The 15,070-nt window shown below is 31.7% G+C and overlaps 1 protein-coding gene and 1 long non-coding RNA gene across 2 annotated transcripts; one reads left to right on the top strand and one right to left on the bottom strand.

The window, feature by feature from the left end:
• The first annotated feature begins 3,904 nt into the window (after nt 1-3,904).
• On the top strand, nt 3,905-6,643 carry LOC145303740 (uncharacterized). Its single transcript, XM_080145343.1, has 6 exons — nt 3,905-4,037; nt 4,449-4,562; nt 4,949-5,043; nt 5,574-5,680; nt 6,060-6,155; nt 6,276-6,643. Coding segments are annotated over exons 1-6 (591 nt in total). The 5' UTR covers nt 3,905-4,035; the 3' UTR covers nt 6,453-6,643.
• On the bottom strand, nt 6,627-11,271 carry LOC145303741 (uncharacterized). Its single transcript, XR_013873801.1, has 4 exons — nt 11,114-11,271; nt 10,546-10,602; nt 9,205-9,295; nt 6,627-7,552 (listed from the first exon to the last, which is right to left on the bottom strand). It is a non-coding gene; the product is annotated as an uncharacterized LOC145303741 (long non-coding RNA).
• Nucleotides 11,272-15,070: the final 3,799 nt, after the last annotated feature.

Raw genomic sequence — 15,070 nt, forward strand, 5'->3', positions numbered from 1 at the left:
GCAAACCGCTACACAGATAAAGCTTCTAATAGTTCCAGGAATGGTTTATAACTAACTGGGGAAGGGCACCTTTACCCTCCCCTAAAATTCAAATATAATTCTAGTAGAACTAAATTTGTAGGTCAAATATTGTTTATAAATATCTTGGGATGGTTTGAAGCTATTATTCACCCTCACCCGACTTTTCCTCAAGTTTAGGTGCGAAGCAACTAGTCTTAAAGAGGAGTCAACTTCTTTTGGTTCAGCCGTATTTGAAATCCAATGCAACATATTCTTATACTAAAGTAACAGGATGTCTGTTAATCTGTGTGTTTGTATGTTTGTCTGTGTGTTTGTATGTTTGTACCTGAGGATCTCGCTAACCCCTGAACCGATATGATTCTCCTTTTCAGGGTAGCTTCTCAGAGACCCTAGGAAGGCAATTTTTTTACCTAAACAGACTTCAATGCAACATTGTAAGATATTGTAGAAACTTGAATGCAACATAGATAGGTATCGTATTATTAAAAAATAAAACATTAAAGTGCTTCTAGAGGCCTCTAGGTGCGTAGCCGCTTGTTAACAATAAAACATCCATTTAGGAGGGGGTATTTACCCCCCCCCCCAAAAAAAATCCCTAGCAAAAAAATTTTTAATACTAAATATTTGATAAAATTTTAATTACCCTCCCTAAAATTTACCCCTGTCAACAGATTTCAGGGTGTTAGTTACCCCCCCAAGCAAATTTTACCCCCGGGGTAAAAGTTTTGGGGGGGTAAACAAAATTTGCTGCGCGCTTCGCGCGCTATTTTACCTCACCCCCCACAAAAAAAGCTTGGACGCCCCTGTAGCGAAGCAATTCTATAAGTTCAAGTGTCTGTCTGACCATTCTTCTGTATGTCTGTAGCGCTATTTTTCGCTTTTGTTTTTTCATCCAGGCTGAAAAATCATGTAACGTATCGTCTTACAGACAATTTTCCCAAAATTATTAAAATATATAAATCATAAGATTAATACCAGTTTTGTTAGCTCTGGCCTTCGGCCACTAAGGGCTAACAAAATTTATAATTTTTCATTATGATATACACGGAAAGCTATCTATAATACGATACAATAAACAACTACTAGCGGCTACGCCCCTAGAGTCCTCTAGTTGCCTATGACTAGCTACCCTGTTAAGAAGAACCCGATCGGTTCAGCGGTGAGTGAAGTCCTTCGGTACAAACAAACAGACAGACAAACACACATCCTGTTACTTTATTATAATGATTAAGCTATTAAACGTAATCTTTCTTGGTTTCGTATTTATGAACTGTAAGGCCCATTAAAGAATTGGGCCTGTGGAAAATGACCTTATAGATATATCTTATGTACTTTTCAGATAAACCAATCTACTTCTATCTCATGTATATATGTAACAAGGATGACAACATTAACAAAAGCGAAGCTCTAAATTTTAAAATCAGACAGAAGAAAGAGAGATCACTAACACTCTGTCAGATATCAGTAAGCAAAATTATGTTTAGTTTTCGTTGAAAATCATGAAATTGAAGATAAGGGCATTTTTCGACTTTAAGACTTTGCTTTGTATAAAATATTGTACATTGTTGTCATAGGAATTATTATTCCAAAAATCAGATGGATAGGCTAATTATATCATATAAAAATTGTTCTCAAAAAAGTTAAAAAATAATATGAACATACGGACTTTACTTAAAGGAAAGCTTCGCTTGAAAAATACGTCATACTATGTTTGAAATCGATAGGATAATTCTAAAATGTCTTGATTAAGGCTGGTATCTATCCGTTACAGACGTACCGACGGATCGACCTTACTTATAGAAAAGCTTCGCTTTTAAAAATACATATGTTTATGATTTCACCTAATATCTTGAAAAAGGCCTGCTTGTAGTTTTTTGGCATTTCAGAAATTTTTCATTTCGCCTACAGTCACTTTCAATCAAATATTAATCCTCTTGTAAAAGTAATAGGATGTCCAACTGATATGGTTCTCCGTTACAGTGGAGCTTAAATGGAAGGTTTATAACTATTTTTGGAGAGGGTACCATTCGCCTTATGGATGTTGTCATCCTTGTTATATAATCAAAGATGACAGCATCAATAAATAGCGAAGCTCATACACGCAAACAGTTTACTTAAATAATAAAAATAGCCATAAACTGACAGACACAGTAATAGAAGGAATCTTCTCTGTAAAGGAAAGAATAGTTATTTATCGCATCGTATAATAAACGGCTTTACGCGGATATAGAATGTACAATTATGAGATTAAAACTAGTTTTTTTAGCCCCGAGGTGCCGAAGGCATCAGCTAAAAAAACTGGTTTTAATCTTAAGATTGTACATTTTTATATTCGTAGAAGGCTGGATATAATACGATGCTAGACATAGTTTTTTCGTATGGATTAGAACTGGTTCCTATCCACCGGATTCGAATGAATACGAGAAAACTGATTATTTAAGAAATCAATTTTAATCGTACTCCAATTAGTTTTTAACCCAGGACTTCACCATAACGATAGTTAGAATAAAGCTAATAAAGTTAACAAGGATAACAACATTAATAAAAGCATAAGATAAAAAATTCAGAATAAATATTTCAAAATGACTAAATATAGAAATGCTTATAGTTAAAGACTTGATTGTAGAGATGCTACGCTTATAACATTGTTTCTAATCATCCTAGGAATCTATATTAAAAAAATCAAGTAATAAGATTATATCGTATAAAAAAATGGATAACAAAAGCTTGAAAATTAGATTATGTTTAGATTGGACATTATAGAGTATCTAATTATTGTAGGAATCACCGTGCAAAGTTTGAAAACCATATGACGCTTTTAACATGCCTAAATTTAAACAAAATTAAAAAGCATCACTTACACAAAAAAAATGTCAAATTTAACTGAATTTTAAATATTAAGTGTAAAAATCGATGGCTTATAAAACAAAAATTGCGTGTCAAGAATTAGTTATAAAAAAGGCAGCTTTGGTGCCATTAATCATGTGGATCGGGGGGAAAAAAATTTCATTTTCTCCCCGACTCAGGGCTAAGGGAGTGGGTAAACGGGGGTAAAATTTTGTCTAAACGATATACTGGTATAATTGACAAAATATTAGGTTTTAAAGATTGAAGAAGGATATATTTTTCCTGCATTGACCAGTCCCTGTACCCCTGACCATATCCCGACATAATATGTATGAGATTAAATATGAGATCGACCTGATATCCTTGAAACAAACTCCATGGATAAGGTATACAAATAAAACAAAAATTAATGCATGAAATTTATTTTAGATGCTTACCATCTCTATAAGTAGTCGCTATGCCCCTAGAGGCATCTAGAGGCACTTCAGGGCTTAAATTCGACTACCACCATTTTATATTTCAGTTTTTTTTTGGTGGTTGGGTGTTACCCTCCCCAATATATCTATAAACCTTACCAGGGCCTATGAGAAGCTACCCTGTTAAGGAGAATCGTATCGGTTCAGTGGTTAGTGAGATCCTCCGCTACTTACAAAAAAACACCTTACTACTTTATATTATAAGATAGACTTATTACCCTAGATGTTTAATCTGACACATAAAAACAAACAGATATATTGTTACTTTTATATAAGACTATCGGCAGCGCCCCTAGCATATAGGGGCTCTACATTCGAAGGAATATGGAAGGGCATAAAATAGCCTTAAACCATACCAAGGCATTTTCTTATAAAGGTAAAATAGCCTTAAACCATCCCGGGACTTAAAAGAAGCTTCACTGTAAAGGAGAACCATATTAGTTCAGCGGTTGGCAAGATCCTAAAAAAGCTTACTACTTTATATAATGATAATCATTTTTTTTATGCATGCTTCTAATTTCTAAAAATCTGCTTGTCTATCCCTAATTCGTGATTACAATTTGGTAGACTAGGTCCTAGGCCCTTTTATCTACCCTGACATGGTAGAAACCTAGGTCATTCATTCACCAACGTTCACAGTGTAAACACGTTACAAGACCAAAAAACGAAAGTTTACACATCAAGCCGTAAAATGTAAGTTTTTTTTGTTGTTTCAGTTTCTAAAAGTGTACATGTTTGTATTTTATATGTATAGGAAAATTAAAGCTTGTATGGTTTTAGAGTATCTCTTAAACGAATAATAAAAATTTTAATTTTTAATTTTATTTTGATATGGAAAAAGTTTTTTTTTATCCTTGTAAAAATTTTCTTATTCATAATTTTCTTATTTTAAATCATTAATCTTTTGTTTCAATAACATAATCTAAATCTATCTAATTCATTATAAAAATAGCTTAAAATAATAAAATTAATTGCAATTTAGAATATATATGCTATTTTTAGTAAGCTGAAACTTATGAAATTTAATTTAAATCATGTTTTTGTTTTATACATCTTTTTTTGATTCTTAAATGTTCAAAATTTTCATGCGACTTTTTCTTTTAGGTTGGCTGTACTTGCTTTGTTGGTGGTTGGGGCTACTGCTGCCCCCCAAATCCCCCTGTACCACTATCCAGTGTACCCCCAGTACCAGTATTATATGCCCCAGACACCATTTAGGTAATTTACAGGAAAGGAGGTGTCATTGGACTGTTTATTGCAATAGTATTCAATTTTTTTAAACTAGGTTATCTTATTTCATTGCTTAAAAATCTGGGTACTTTTATTGTATTGTGATTGGTTTCCAATTAGTGTCCAAATTTTTCAACCAATAATTTTATTTTACAGACGGGGTGTTATTGTTCATCAAATTTACATTCATACTCTTAAAAGTTTAGAAATTTTCAAACTTAACACATTTGTTCTTTATAAGAATACTTCAAAAGAATCTTTTATGTTTCTTTTCAAATAGTTTTTACAAAAATAATAGTTGCATAAAGTTACTTTTTAACAATATAGTAAATACCTGCTTTAGAAAATGCTTTTACAAATCTATATAATTCTAGATATGTGCCCCAATATTATTACCCTCAACAAGTAGTTGACGCTAAGGTCGATACTACTGAAGTCAAGGCTTCCACCAGACTTATCAACCTTCCAGGTAATTCATCCATAAGGGAATATTCACGAGAAATTTTTGGATCAGTCTTTGTGACAACGATTGTTAAGGGGGGTTTCGTCGTATTTTAACAGTAGTTTTTGATAGGTTAAGTTGGGTTTGATAGGTTGATTGCCCCGCAGGGTTATGCTATTGGCCTCGCTGGGTTAGAGCCCCCCTCCCCTTACAGGGGCTAGAAATAGGGGAATCGACGAAATACCCCTTAAGAGGCTAATACGCGAAATTTCTCTTGCAAATTATCCAAAAAAAATCCTCAAGTCCATATTTTATAGTTAATTCTATTAATACTTTATAGTCTTCTTTAATACCTATATTTGCGACAACTTTTATTACACATTTTTAAACTTTTTAAACATATTCAAAACAGCTTGTTTTATCGCATAAAGATCCATGTCAGATCTATATAGGAAATAAACGTCTATGGGTGAGCTCAAGTTTTCAAATTTTAGAGTGTTTGATTCTTAATGGGCTCCAATAATCCTCAAAAAAAACTCTTATTTTTTTATAATCAGGTTTTAACATGAAAACTGCTGGTTTTGATGCCACTCTGGGTATGGGGCTGTTTGGTTATGCTGAGATCAAACAGAATATCTTCACTGGATCTGACGCCGAATACATTGTAAGTTGGCAATGCATTTTATAAAAGTAACAGAATATAAATCTGTCTGTTTGTTAAAGAAATTGCCCGCGCAAAAAATATCTCCTTATTTTTTTGCTTTTCCATTTTAGAACAAAATGAATATGATAAGCCAACTTACCTCCTGCCCCTCTAGCAAATGCCCCTAAATGCTTTCGTGGCCTATAATTGTTTTTTTTTTAAATTAAAAGTACGCTGCTTGATATTTGTATTGTTCGAAAAGTACATTTAAATTTTCCCTAAAAAAATGGCATTAATTTTAAATGGAATTTGAAATTTGGAATTAGAGCAGATAATCTGTTTAGCCTATTCAAAATAATTCAGTATTCATACAAATTAAACTATCTATCTGTCTATTTAGATCTGGATGAGAGATTCCGCTGATGGCATGTTGAAGCTTGCTGGTAAAACATTCAAGGTCCAAATCAATGCTGCCTGTTCTGCCACCGGAGGAATGGTGAGTGTCTTAAGCAGTAATTCTTTATATTTTAATACATGTCATTCTGTAAATAATTAATTTTTCCAAGATGAAAAGAAACACACTTCCATAAAACTTATTACTATCAATTTTTTTTAGCAATTGACCGACATCACCGCCCCTCCTTTCCTGATCAATGGATTCTACCTGAAAGGCCGTACTGATGCCTACAACATTGACGGTGCCAATGCAAAGACTTCTATAGTTGGCATGCGTGTTGTTGTTCTGGATAGCACTGGTGCTACTGTCGTTGGTTGCACTGATATGTTTGCTTAAATACCTCGCTCATTAATTTTTATATAAAAAGATTGATGTTTTTTATATCAAACTTTAAACTTAATTTATTTTGTACCTTGATTTATTGTTATGTTAAAGTCAATTTGTTGACGATTTTCGACTTTAACAATTTGTATCTGTGAAACTTAAAAAGGAATCTCATGCAAAAATGAATAAACGTTTTAAATTTATTGTTATTTTATTTATTAATACAAAAATATTAAAAATACAATAGTAATACGTAATAATAATAATAAAAGCAATACTGATTGGTTAATAAAATTTAAAAGTAAATTAAAATACAAATTAATAAAAGATTAAGCTCATTAGTACATTTACAAAATTAATGCCCACACAAAAAAACATCTGCAATAATCATTACTTAAAATGTTAAGAGAATTTTTTTAATGGTATTATTCTATGCATAATCTATACAAAGAAACAAGATTGGCTTTAATGGAAACTGATGCCTTTTTAAAAAGATTAAAAGTTTTTAGACTTCCTTTTAATTACTGTACAGAACTTTTGTAATTTATATTCTCGTATTAATCCAAATCCGGTGGAAAATTACCGGTTCTCATCCATACGAAAAAACTATGTCAAGCATCGTATTATAAACAGCTTTCCGCGGTTAGAGAATGTACAATCATAAGATTAAAACCAGATTTTTTAGCCCCGAGGTGCCGAAAGCACGGGCTAAAATACAATGGCTTTTATCTTATGATTGTACATTTTATATTCGTAGATACATGTCATACTGGAAAATAACTATTCTAATGCTTTTTTAGTTGAAAATAACTTGAAAATCGATGAAACAAATAATAAATAATCACGCAACCTTGCATAGGAAAATCACATAACAGGAGGACATTATAAAATAAAGTGTGAAAAAAACAGACACAAAGAAACTCTTTTTGGAGAACACTGTTTTAGAGGTTCCCATGTCTATTAGGCCATACTAATGACGATAGAGACTAAAAAATCAATTAATGGAAAAAGTAAAAACTGTATGCCTTTTTTATTCTACATGTATAATACATTACTGTTATTTTTGTTAAATTGATCTGATGAATCTTAAACTCTTTTCTGGACATCATCACCTAAAAATGAAAAATTTTAATGATTTTAAAAATGGTTGCTTTAATTATAAATAGGAGGTTTGGGTTTCCTATGCCTTATATATTAAATTACTAGCGGCTACGCTCCTAGAGCCCTCTTGGGGCAATTAATTGGAGTGTTATCCTCCCCCAAAATAGTTAAAAACCGTCCATGGGCATATAAGAAGCTTCATTCTAAAGCAGAACCATATCTGTTCAGATTCTTGGCTACAGACAAAAAAGCTTACTACTTAATTTATATGATTAGACTACCGGATACGCCCATAAAGGCCTCTAGGGGCACTTCAGGCGAGAGGATTTGTACTCCAAAATAGCTAAAAACCTTCCATGGACATATACGAAGCTTCATTCTAAAGGAGAACCTCATCGGTTCAGTGATTAGCGAGATCCTTGGCTACAGACAAAAACTTCTTACTACTTTATACAATTAGATAGTCTTGTAAAGGCTAAGAAAACCCTAATTCCAATATACAACAAGGTAAAATTTAATAAGCATCCCTACAGTTAAGTCCTCAAAATATAAGCATTTCCTACAACAGTATCCTGTATTCAATAATTTTATAAAAATTTTAAACACAATTTGCAATTTTGTATAAAGGGAAAAGTAGATTGCGGGTAAAATCCGTAAAAGTGTTTGTTTTAAGGCTTAAAAATAGTATTAAAACGATAATATTCACTTATATGTATAAATATTTCTTATTGAAAAGAACTATATACAAATTTTTTTTTAAAAAGTTAACAGAAAATTTTATCGTTCTACTACCGTTTTTAATTAAATTAAAACACACAACCTGTACGGATTTTACCCGCAACCTTATTTTCCCTTTATATCCGCTTAATAGGTTCTGACACTCTACAGGTGCTAATGTCCTACCACCTTATTGTACCAAAAGTTTGAAGAGATTTATGACTACATGCTTACCATGAGTACTACAAACAGAGCAGATATAATATAATTATCTGTAGATAAAACTTACCATGAGTACTACAAACAGAGCAGATATAATATAATTATCTGTAGATAAAACTTACCATGAGTACTACAAACAGAGCAGATATAATATAATTATCTGTAGATAAACTTACCATGAGTACTACAAACAGAGCAGATATAATATAATTATCTGTAGATAAACTTACCATGAGTACTACAAACAGAGCAGATATAATATAATTATCTGTAGATAAAACTTACCATGAGTACTACAAACAGAGCAGATATAATATAATTATCTGTAGATAAAACTTACCATGAGTACTACAAACAGAGCAGATATAATATAATTATCTGTAGATAAAACTTACCATGAGTACTACAAACAGAGCAGATATAATATAATTATCTGTAGATAAACTTACCATTAGTACTACAAGCAGAGCAGATATAACATAATTATCTGTAGATAAAACTTACCATGAGAACTACAAACAGAGCAGATATAATATAATTATCTGTAGATAAAACTTACCATGAGTACTACAAACAGAGCAGATATAATATAATTATCTGTAGATAAAACTTACCATGAGTACTACAAACAGAGCAGATATAATATAAATATCTGTAGATAAAACTTACCATGAGAACTACAAACAGAGCAGATATAATATATTTATCTGTAGATAAAACTTACCATGAGTACTACAAACAGAGCAAACATAATTGGAGACACTATCATCCTCTCTTTCCCAGAGATCATTAGGTTTCAGATTCCTAGCTTGCTCCTTATGAAAGATAGATAAGATCATTGTTATTCCTCAGGGGATCAGTAATATTTGACATAAAATCACTTCACATAAATTCATTTCACATAAAACGTTACACATAAAGTATCATTTGACATAAACTCATTTGACATAAAGGTACATTTGACATAAAAACGTTTTACATAAACTCATTTCACATAAAGGTACATTTGGCATAAAGGTACATTTCACATAAAGGTACACTTGACATAAAGGTACATTTCACATAAAGGTACATTTGGCATAAAGGTACATTTCACATAAAGGTACACTTACAGTCATATTTATATGAAAATATTTTTAGAAGATTTTTGAATTTTTTTTTGAAGATTTTAGAAATTTTTAATTATTATTAAAAGAAAGCAAAATTACCTTGGGGAAAATCTTCAAAAAAAAATTCAAAAATCTTCTAAAAATATTTTCATATAAATATGACTGTATAGACATGGGAACTTCAGTCATGCAAGGCTTGTGGTGCAGAACTGAGATTCTGTTCACCGGTTGCCATGCTCGGGGAGAAAATGACTACCTCAGGTACACTTTGAAATGTATCTTTATGTGAAATGTTTTATGCCAAGTGTACCTTTATGTCAAATGTACCTTTATGCCAAGTGTACCTTTATGTCAAATGTACCTTTATGTCAAATGTACCTTTATATCATATGTACCTTTATGTCAAATGTATCTTTATGTGAAACGTTTTTATGTGAATTGTACCTTTATGGCAAATGTACCTTTATGGCAAATGTTTTTATGTCAAATGTACCTTTATGTGAAGTGATTTTATGCCAAATGTTTTATGTGAAATGAATTTATGTCAAATGATATTATGTCAAATATTGCTGATCCTTCCTCAGGGATCCTAAGGGATAAGACATTGGACAATAATTTGATATATATCCCCAATGATGATAAACAAAATTTTCTCTTCCATAGATTAAAATTATTGGTTGAAAAATTTTGACATTACTCATTTATGTAGAGAATACAAATCAAAATTCAATAAAAGTACCCAAAGTTAATTAGATAACGGAATTATAAAACTTTGGGTACCAGTGTAATTTAAAGTGCAATGTCCCCTTCCTACCTTAATAACGGAATTATAAAACTGTGGGTACCAGTGTAATTTAAAGTCCCCTACCTCTCTAACATAACGGAATTATAAAACTTTGGGTACCAGTGTAATTTATAGTGCAATGCCCCCTACCTTTGAAAATCTAAAAGATTACCTTTCGTTTCCAACCTTTGATTCTCAAATCATTCCAAAGTCTTTCCACTTCTTTCTTCTACAACAAAAAAGATAAACTTTCCCTCAAATTACCAGCGAACAATATTCCACCCCCCCCCCCCATTATTTTATTATATTTTTAAAATTGGGTATAGTCGTGACAACGCCTCTTTAGTAGCTCCTCTCCTATTTCTAGCCCCTGCGGCGGGGCTATCACCAACCTAACCTGAAATAACCTATCCAAATCTATTGTGAAAATACGACGAAACGCCCCTTAAGAGGCGTTGTCAAGAAATTGCCAGATTTTTTGATAATTGAACTCTTTTTTAGAAGAATTATTGTAGAGGTTACAATTTGGCAGCTACGCTACCGAAAAATATAAAAGTTATAATTATAGCATTATAGACAGCTTTCCGCGGATATTAAAATGAAAATTATCAGATTAATTCCAGTTTAGTTGGTCCCGAGAATGTTTTTAAAAAATTGTTCTATTCTTGAAAATTTGTCTTTACGGCACGGTACATGGTTTTTCAGTATCTGCGAGAATCAGATTAATCGGTTTCACAAACCTTATCCTCGAGTTCTTTGATCTTTTTCATGTCTTCTTCGTCGATGGGTTCAGTCTGCATATGTTTTCATTAATTTGTCATTATTATATTCAATTATTAAATTATTAAAAAAAAACATTTGATCCTTTTTCAGAAAAGGACGTATTTTTTTGAGGAGGTACAATATCTGATTTTTATAGTAAAACAAACGACCTTGAAAAATAGTTAAATTGTAATGGATATAATTCCTGGTCAGTTTTCTTTTCTTCTATGATCACTTCTTTTTCTAAAATTAATAGTTATTTCTCGCATCGTATTATAAACGGCTTTCCGCGGATATAAAATGTACAATTATAAGATTAAAACCAGTTTTTTAGCCCCTAGGTGCCGTAGGCACGGGCTAAAAAAGCTGGTTTTAATCTTATGATTGTACATTTTTATATTCGTAGAAAGCTGGATATAATACGATGCTAGACATAGTTTTTTCGTATTGATGAGAACCGGTTCCTATCCACCGGATTCGAATGAATACGAGAAAGCAAATAATCAATCAATAAATTAAAACATATTTATTTGATTTGAAAGAAACAAACAGTGGTGCTTTCACGCTGAGTGTCTGTTGAGCACTGATTACTCGAAATCTCAGTCTAATCATTTAAATAATTTTTTTTTGCCCCCCACATCTCCCCCAATTCTTTTCAAATGATTTTCAAAATAAGTGAGCTGGGGTTATTGCTCAATAAGATAATTTGTATGAAGATTCCGAATTATTTTGTAAACCTTCAATCAAATGTTAAAATACTAATTAAGTTTTTAGGAGATAGGCAGGCTTTTCAAGGGATAGATACACCTACTTAGAATAAGATATACTAAGCATTTTTTTTGTGTGTGTAATTTAAATTAAGCAATCATTTTATGTGAAAGGTTTAGTGATTTTAATTAAAAAAATTTTTACTTCATTTTTATTGATATTTGTTGTCGTCTTAAAAGCAAAATACTCCAATTATGTTATCTCAAGTTATGACTAATTGTCATATGAATCCCTAAGCTAAGATATTGAATTACCAACCAATGTTTTGAAATTAGCTAGAGAATATAGGATATCAACATAAAAATAGAAATCCTATGTAAGTTTAAAATTGTTAATGTCGTGTGGGTGAGTTGCACCTGGACTGCACAGTCAACTTGTCAACTCAAGGCCAGACTCTTGGTCCTTCACCTCATACCCGTGGTACAGTACATTCCAGACAACCAACCCTATGATTGCACGATCTTTGTCTGGAGATCCTAACTGTGCATGGTAATGAGTTGCGCCTGTTTGGGGCCAAGGCATTCCCCCCTACTCTAACTCTTTTTGATGTCCTGTGCCGAACATTAACATTAAGTTTAACATTGATAGGACCATTCTAACATGAGTGTACTTACCTTCTTGTGGCTCTTCTTTAGGAACTTGGGTTTGTCTACAATAAAAAGATTATTAAATATTTTATATTCAGACTATTAGCTACGCCCCTAGAGGCTTCCAAGGACACCTGAGGAATGGAGGAGAGGAGTTGACCCTGCACTTCCTCTTTTAGTTTGAAAAAAAAATAATTGGGGGTTATTTTTTTCTAGAAGCGATTATACCTAGGAGGATGGAGTTACCCTTTTCTAAAATATTTATAAACCTTTTCTGAAGTTTAGAGCGGTTTAAAACTGTTCAAAGATTCACTTATCATAAGAAAAAAATAACAAATCTCTTTTAAGTTAAAATATAATAAAAAATCATTAATCATTTACTTTCCATTTTTTATAAGAACTTTGGCTGCAAGGTTTTGAGTCCTAAGCCTCAAGGTACAAAATTTGTTTGTGAATAAAATTGTAGCTTACTTAAGTACGTAAGATATTAGACGTGCTACCAAAAATAACGTATATAATATTATATGAAATTAAAAAGGTTTTCAAGTGTACCTGTATTTCCAATAGGTTGGGGATTTATATCCTAAAATATAAACCAAATCATAAAAGATATTTAGAACGTTGCCACGTTTTACATTTTTAATTTAGGCATGTTGCAATTGTCCTATCAATCTTAAACTTGGCATGATGGTATCTATAATAGTGAGGTACAATCTTTTAATTATTGATTGCTTAAAGAAAGAAAGTGCAATTTTGACTTTTCTATAACTGAAAACTTCACAATAACAAGTGATCTAAGTTGTGAAAAGAATTGTAAACGGTTAACCTATTATATAAATTACTAAGTTTTTTTTGTAAGATTTCAATAAATGCTAAACTGATTGAGTTCTCCTTTATAGGGAAGCTTCAAATAGGTCAACGGATGGTTTAGAGCTATTTTTTTTATCCATTGGATGGTTTTTGACTATTTTTGCGCCCCTAGATGTTAGTTAAATAATAATACACATGTAGGGTTTTGTTTTAAGATCGCAGAAAATGCAAATACTAGTTATAATTTTCTTTACTAAAAGTTAGGTTACCTCCATTATCATGTATATAATTTCTCCAAAATCTTTCCTCTGCCTAAAATTATTAAAAATATTGGATCATGGAAAGAAAACAAAGTCATTCCTAAATTAGGACAGAAGTCACCTTCCTAGGAAGGACATAAGTAGCCTTCCCTAAGTGAGAATTTGTTAGATGAAGGGCATAACATGCCTTCCTTAACAAAGATTTTGCAAGATTGAGGACATAAGTAGCCTCCCTTCACCTCTCAAAACCTAGCTTTTTGATCCTTCACAAAGCAAAATCTTGCATAAAATTGGTTTTTGGTCCATCACATAGCAAAATATTGGAAAACTTAGCTTTTCTGTCCTTCACATAGCTAATTCTTGCAAAACATAGCAAATTCTTGCAAAACATAGCAAATTCTTACAAAACATAGCAAATTCTTGCAAAACATAGCAAATTCTTACAAAACATAGCAAATTCTTGCAAAACATAGCAAATTCTTACAAAACATAGCAAATTCTTAGAAAACTTAGCTTTTCTGTCCTTCACATAGCAAATTCTTGCAAAACATAGCAAATTCTTGGAAAACTTAGCTTTTCTGTCCTTCACATAGCTAATTCTTGCAAAACATAGCAAATTCTTACAAAACATAGCAAATTCTTGCAAAATATAACAAATTCTTACAAAACATAGCAAATTCTTGTAAAACATAGCAAATTCTTACAAAACATAGCAAATTCTTAGAAAACTTAGCTTTTCTGTCCTTCACATAGCAAATTCTTGCAAAACATAGCAAATTCTTGCAAAACTTAGCAAATTCTTGCAAAACATAGCAAATTCTTAGAAAACTTAGCTTTTCTGTCCTTCACATAGCTAATTCTTGCAAACCATAGCAAATTCTTGCAAAACATAGCAAATTCTTACAAAACATAGCAAATTCTTGCAAAACATAGCAAATTCTTACAAAACATAGCAAATTCTTAGAAAACTTAGCTTTTCTGTCCTTCACATAGCAAATTCTTGCAAAACATAGCAAATTCTTGCAAAACATAGCAAATTCTTGCAAAACATAGCAAATTCTTGCAAAACATAGCAAATTCTTGCAAAACATAGCAAATTCTTAGAAAACTTAGCTTTTCTGTCCTTCACATAGCTAATTCTTGCAAAACATAGCAAATTCTTACAAAACATAGCAAATTCTTGCAAAACATAGCAAATTCTTACAAAACATAGCAAATTCTTAGAAAACTTAGCTTTTCTGTCCTTCACATAGCAAATTCTTGCAAAACATAGCAAATTCTTGCAAAACATAGCAAATTCTTGCAAAACATAGCAAATTCATGCAAAACATAGCAAATTATTGCAAAACATAGCAAATTCTTGCAAAACTTAGCTTTTCTGTCCTTCACATAGCTAATTCTTGCAAAACATAGCAAATTCTTGCAAAACATTGCAAATTCTTGCAAAACATTGCAAATTCTTACAAAACATAGCAAATTCTTGCAAAACATAGCAAATTCTTACAAAACA

Source organism: Acartia tonsa, chromosome 13 (genome assembly GCF_053477335.1).
Source record: "Acartia tonsa isolate MP-2025a chromosome 13, ASM5347733v1, whole genome shotgun sequence".
Lineage (NCBI taxonomy): Eukaryota > Metazoa > Arthropoda > Copepoda > Calanoida > Acartiidae > Acartia > Acartia tonsa.

Coding starts and splice junctions, on each gene's coding strand:
- LOC145303740 (XM_080145343.1), top strand. Junction 5,044..5,573: donor CAGACTTATCAACCTTCCAG/GTAATTCATCCA, acceptor TTTTATAATCAG/GTTTTAACATGAAAACTGCT. Junction 6,156..6,275: donor GTTCTGCCACCGGAGGAATG/GTGAGTGTCTTA, acceptor AATTTTTTTTAG/CAATTGACCGACATCACCGC.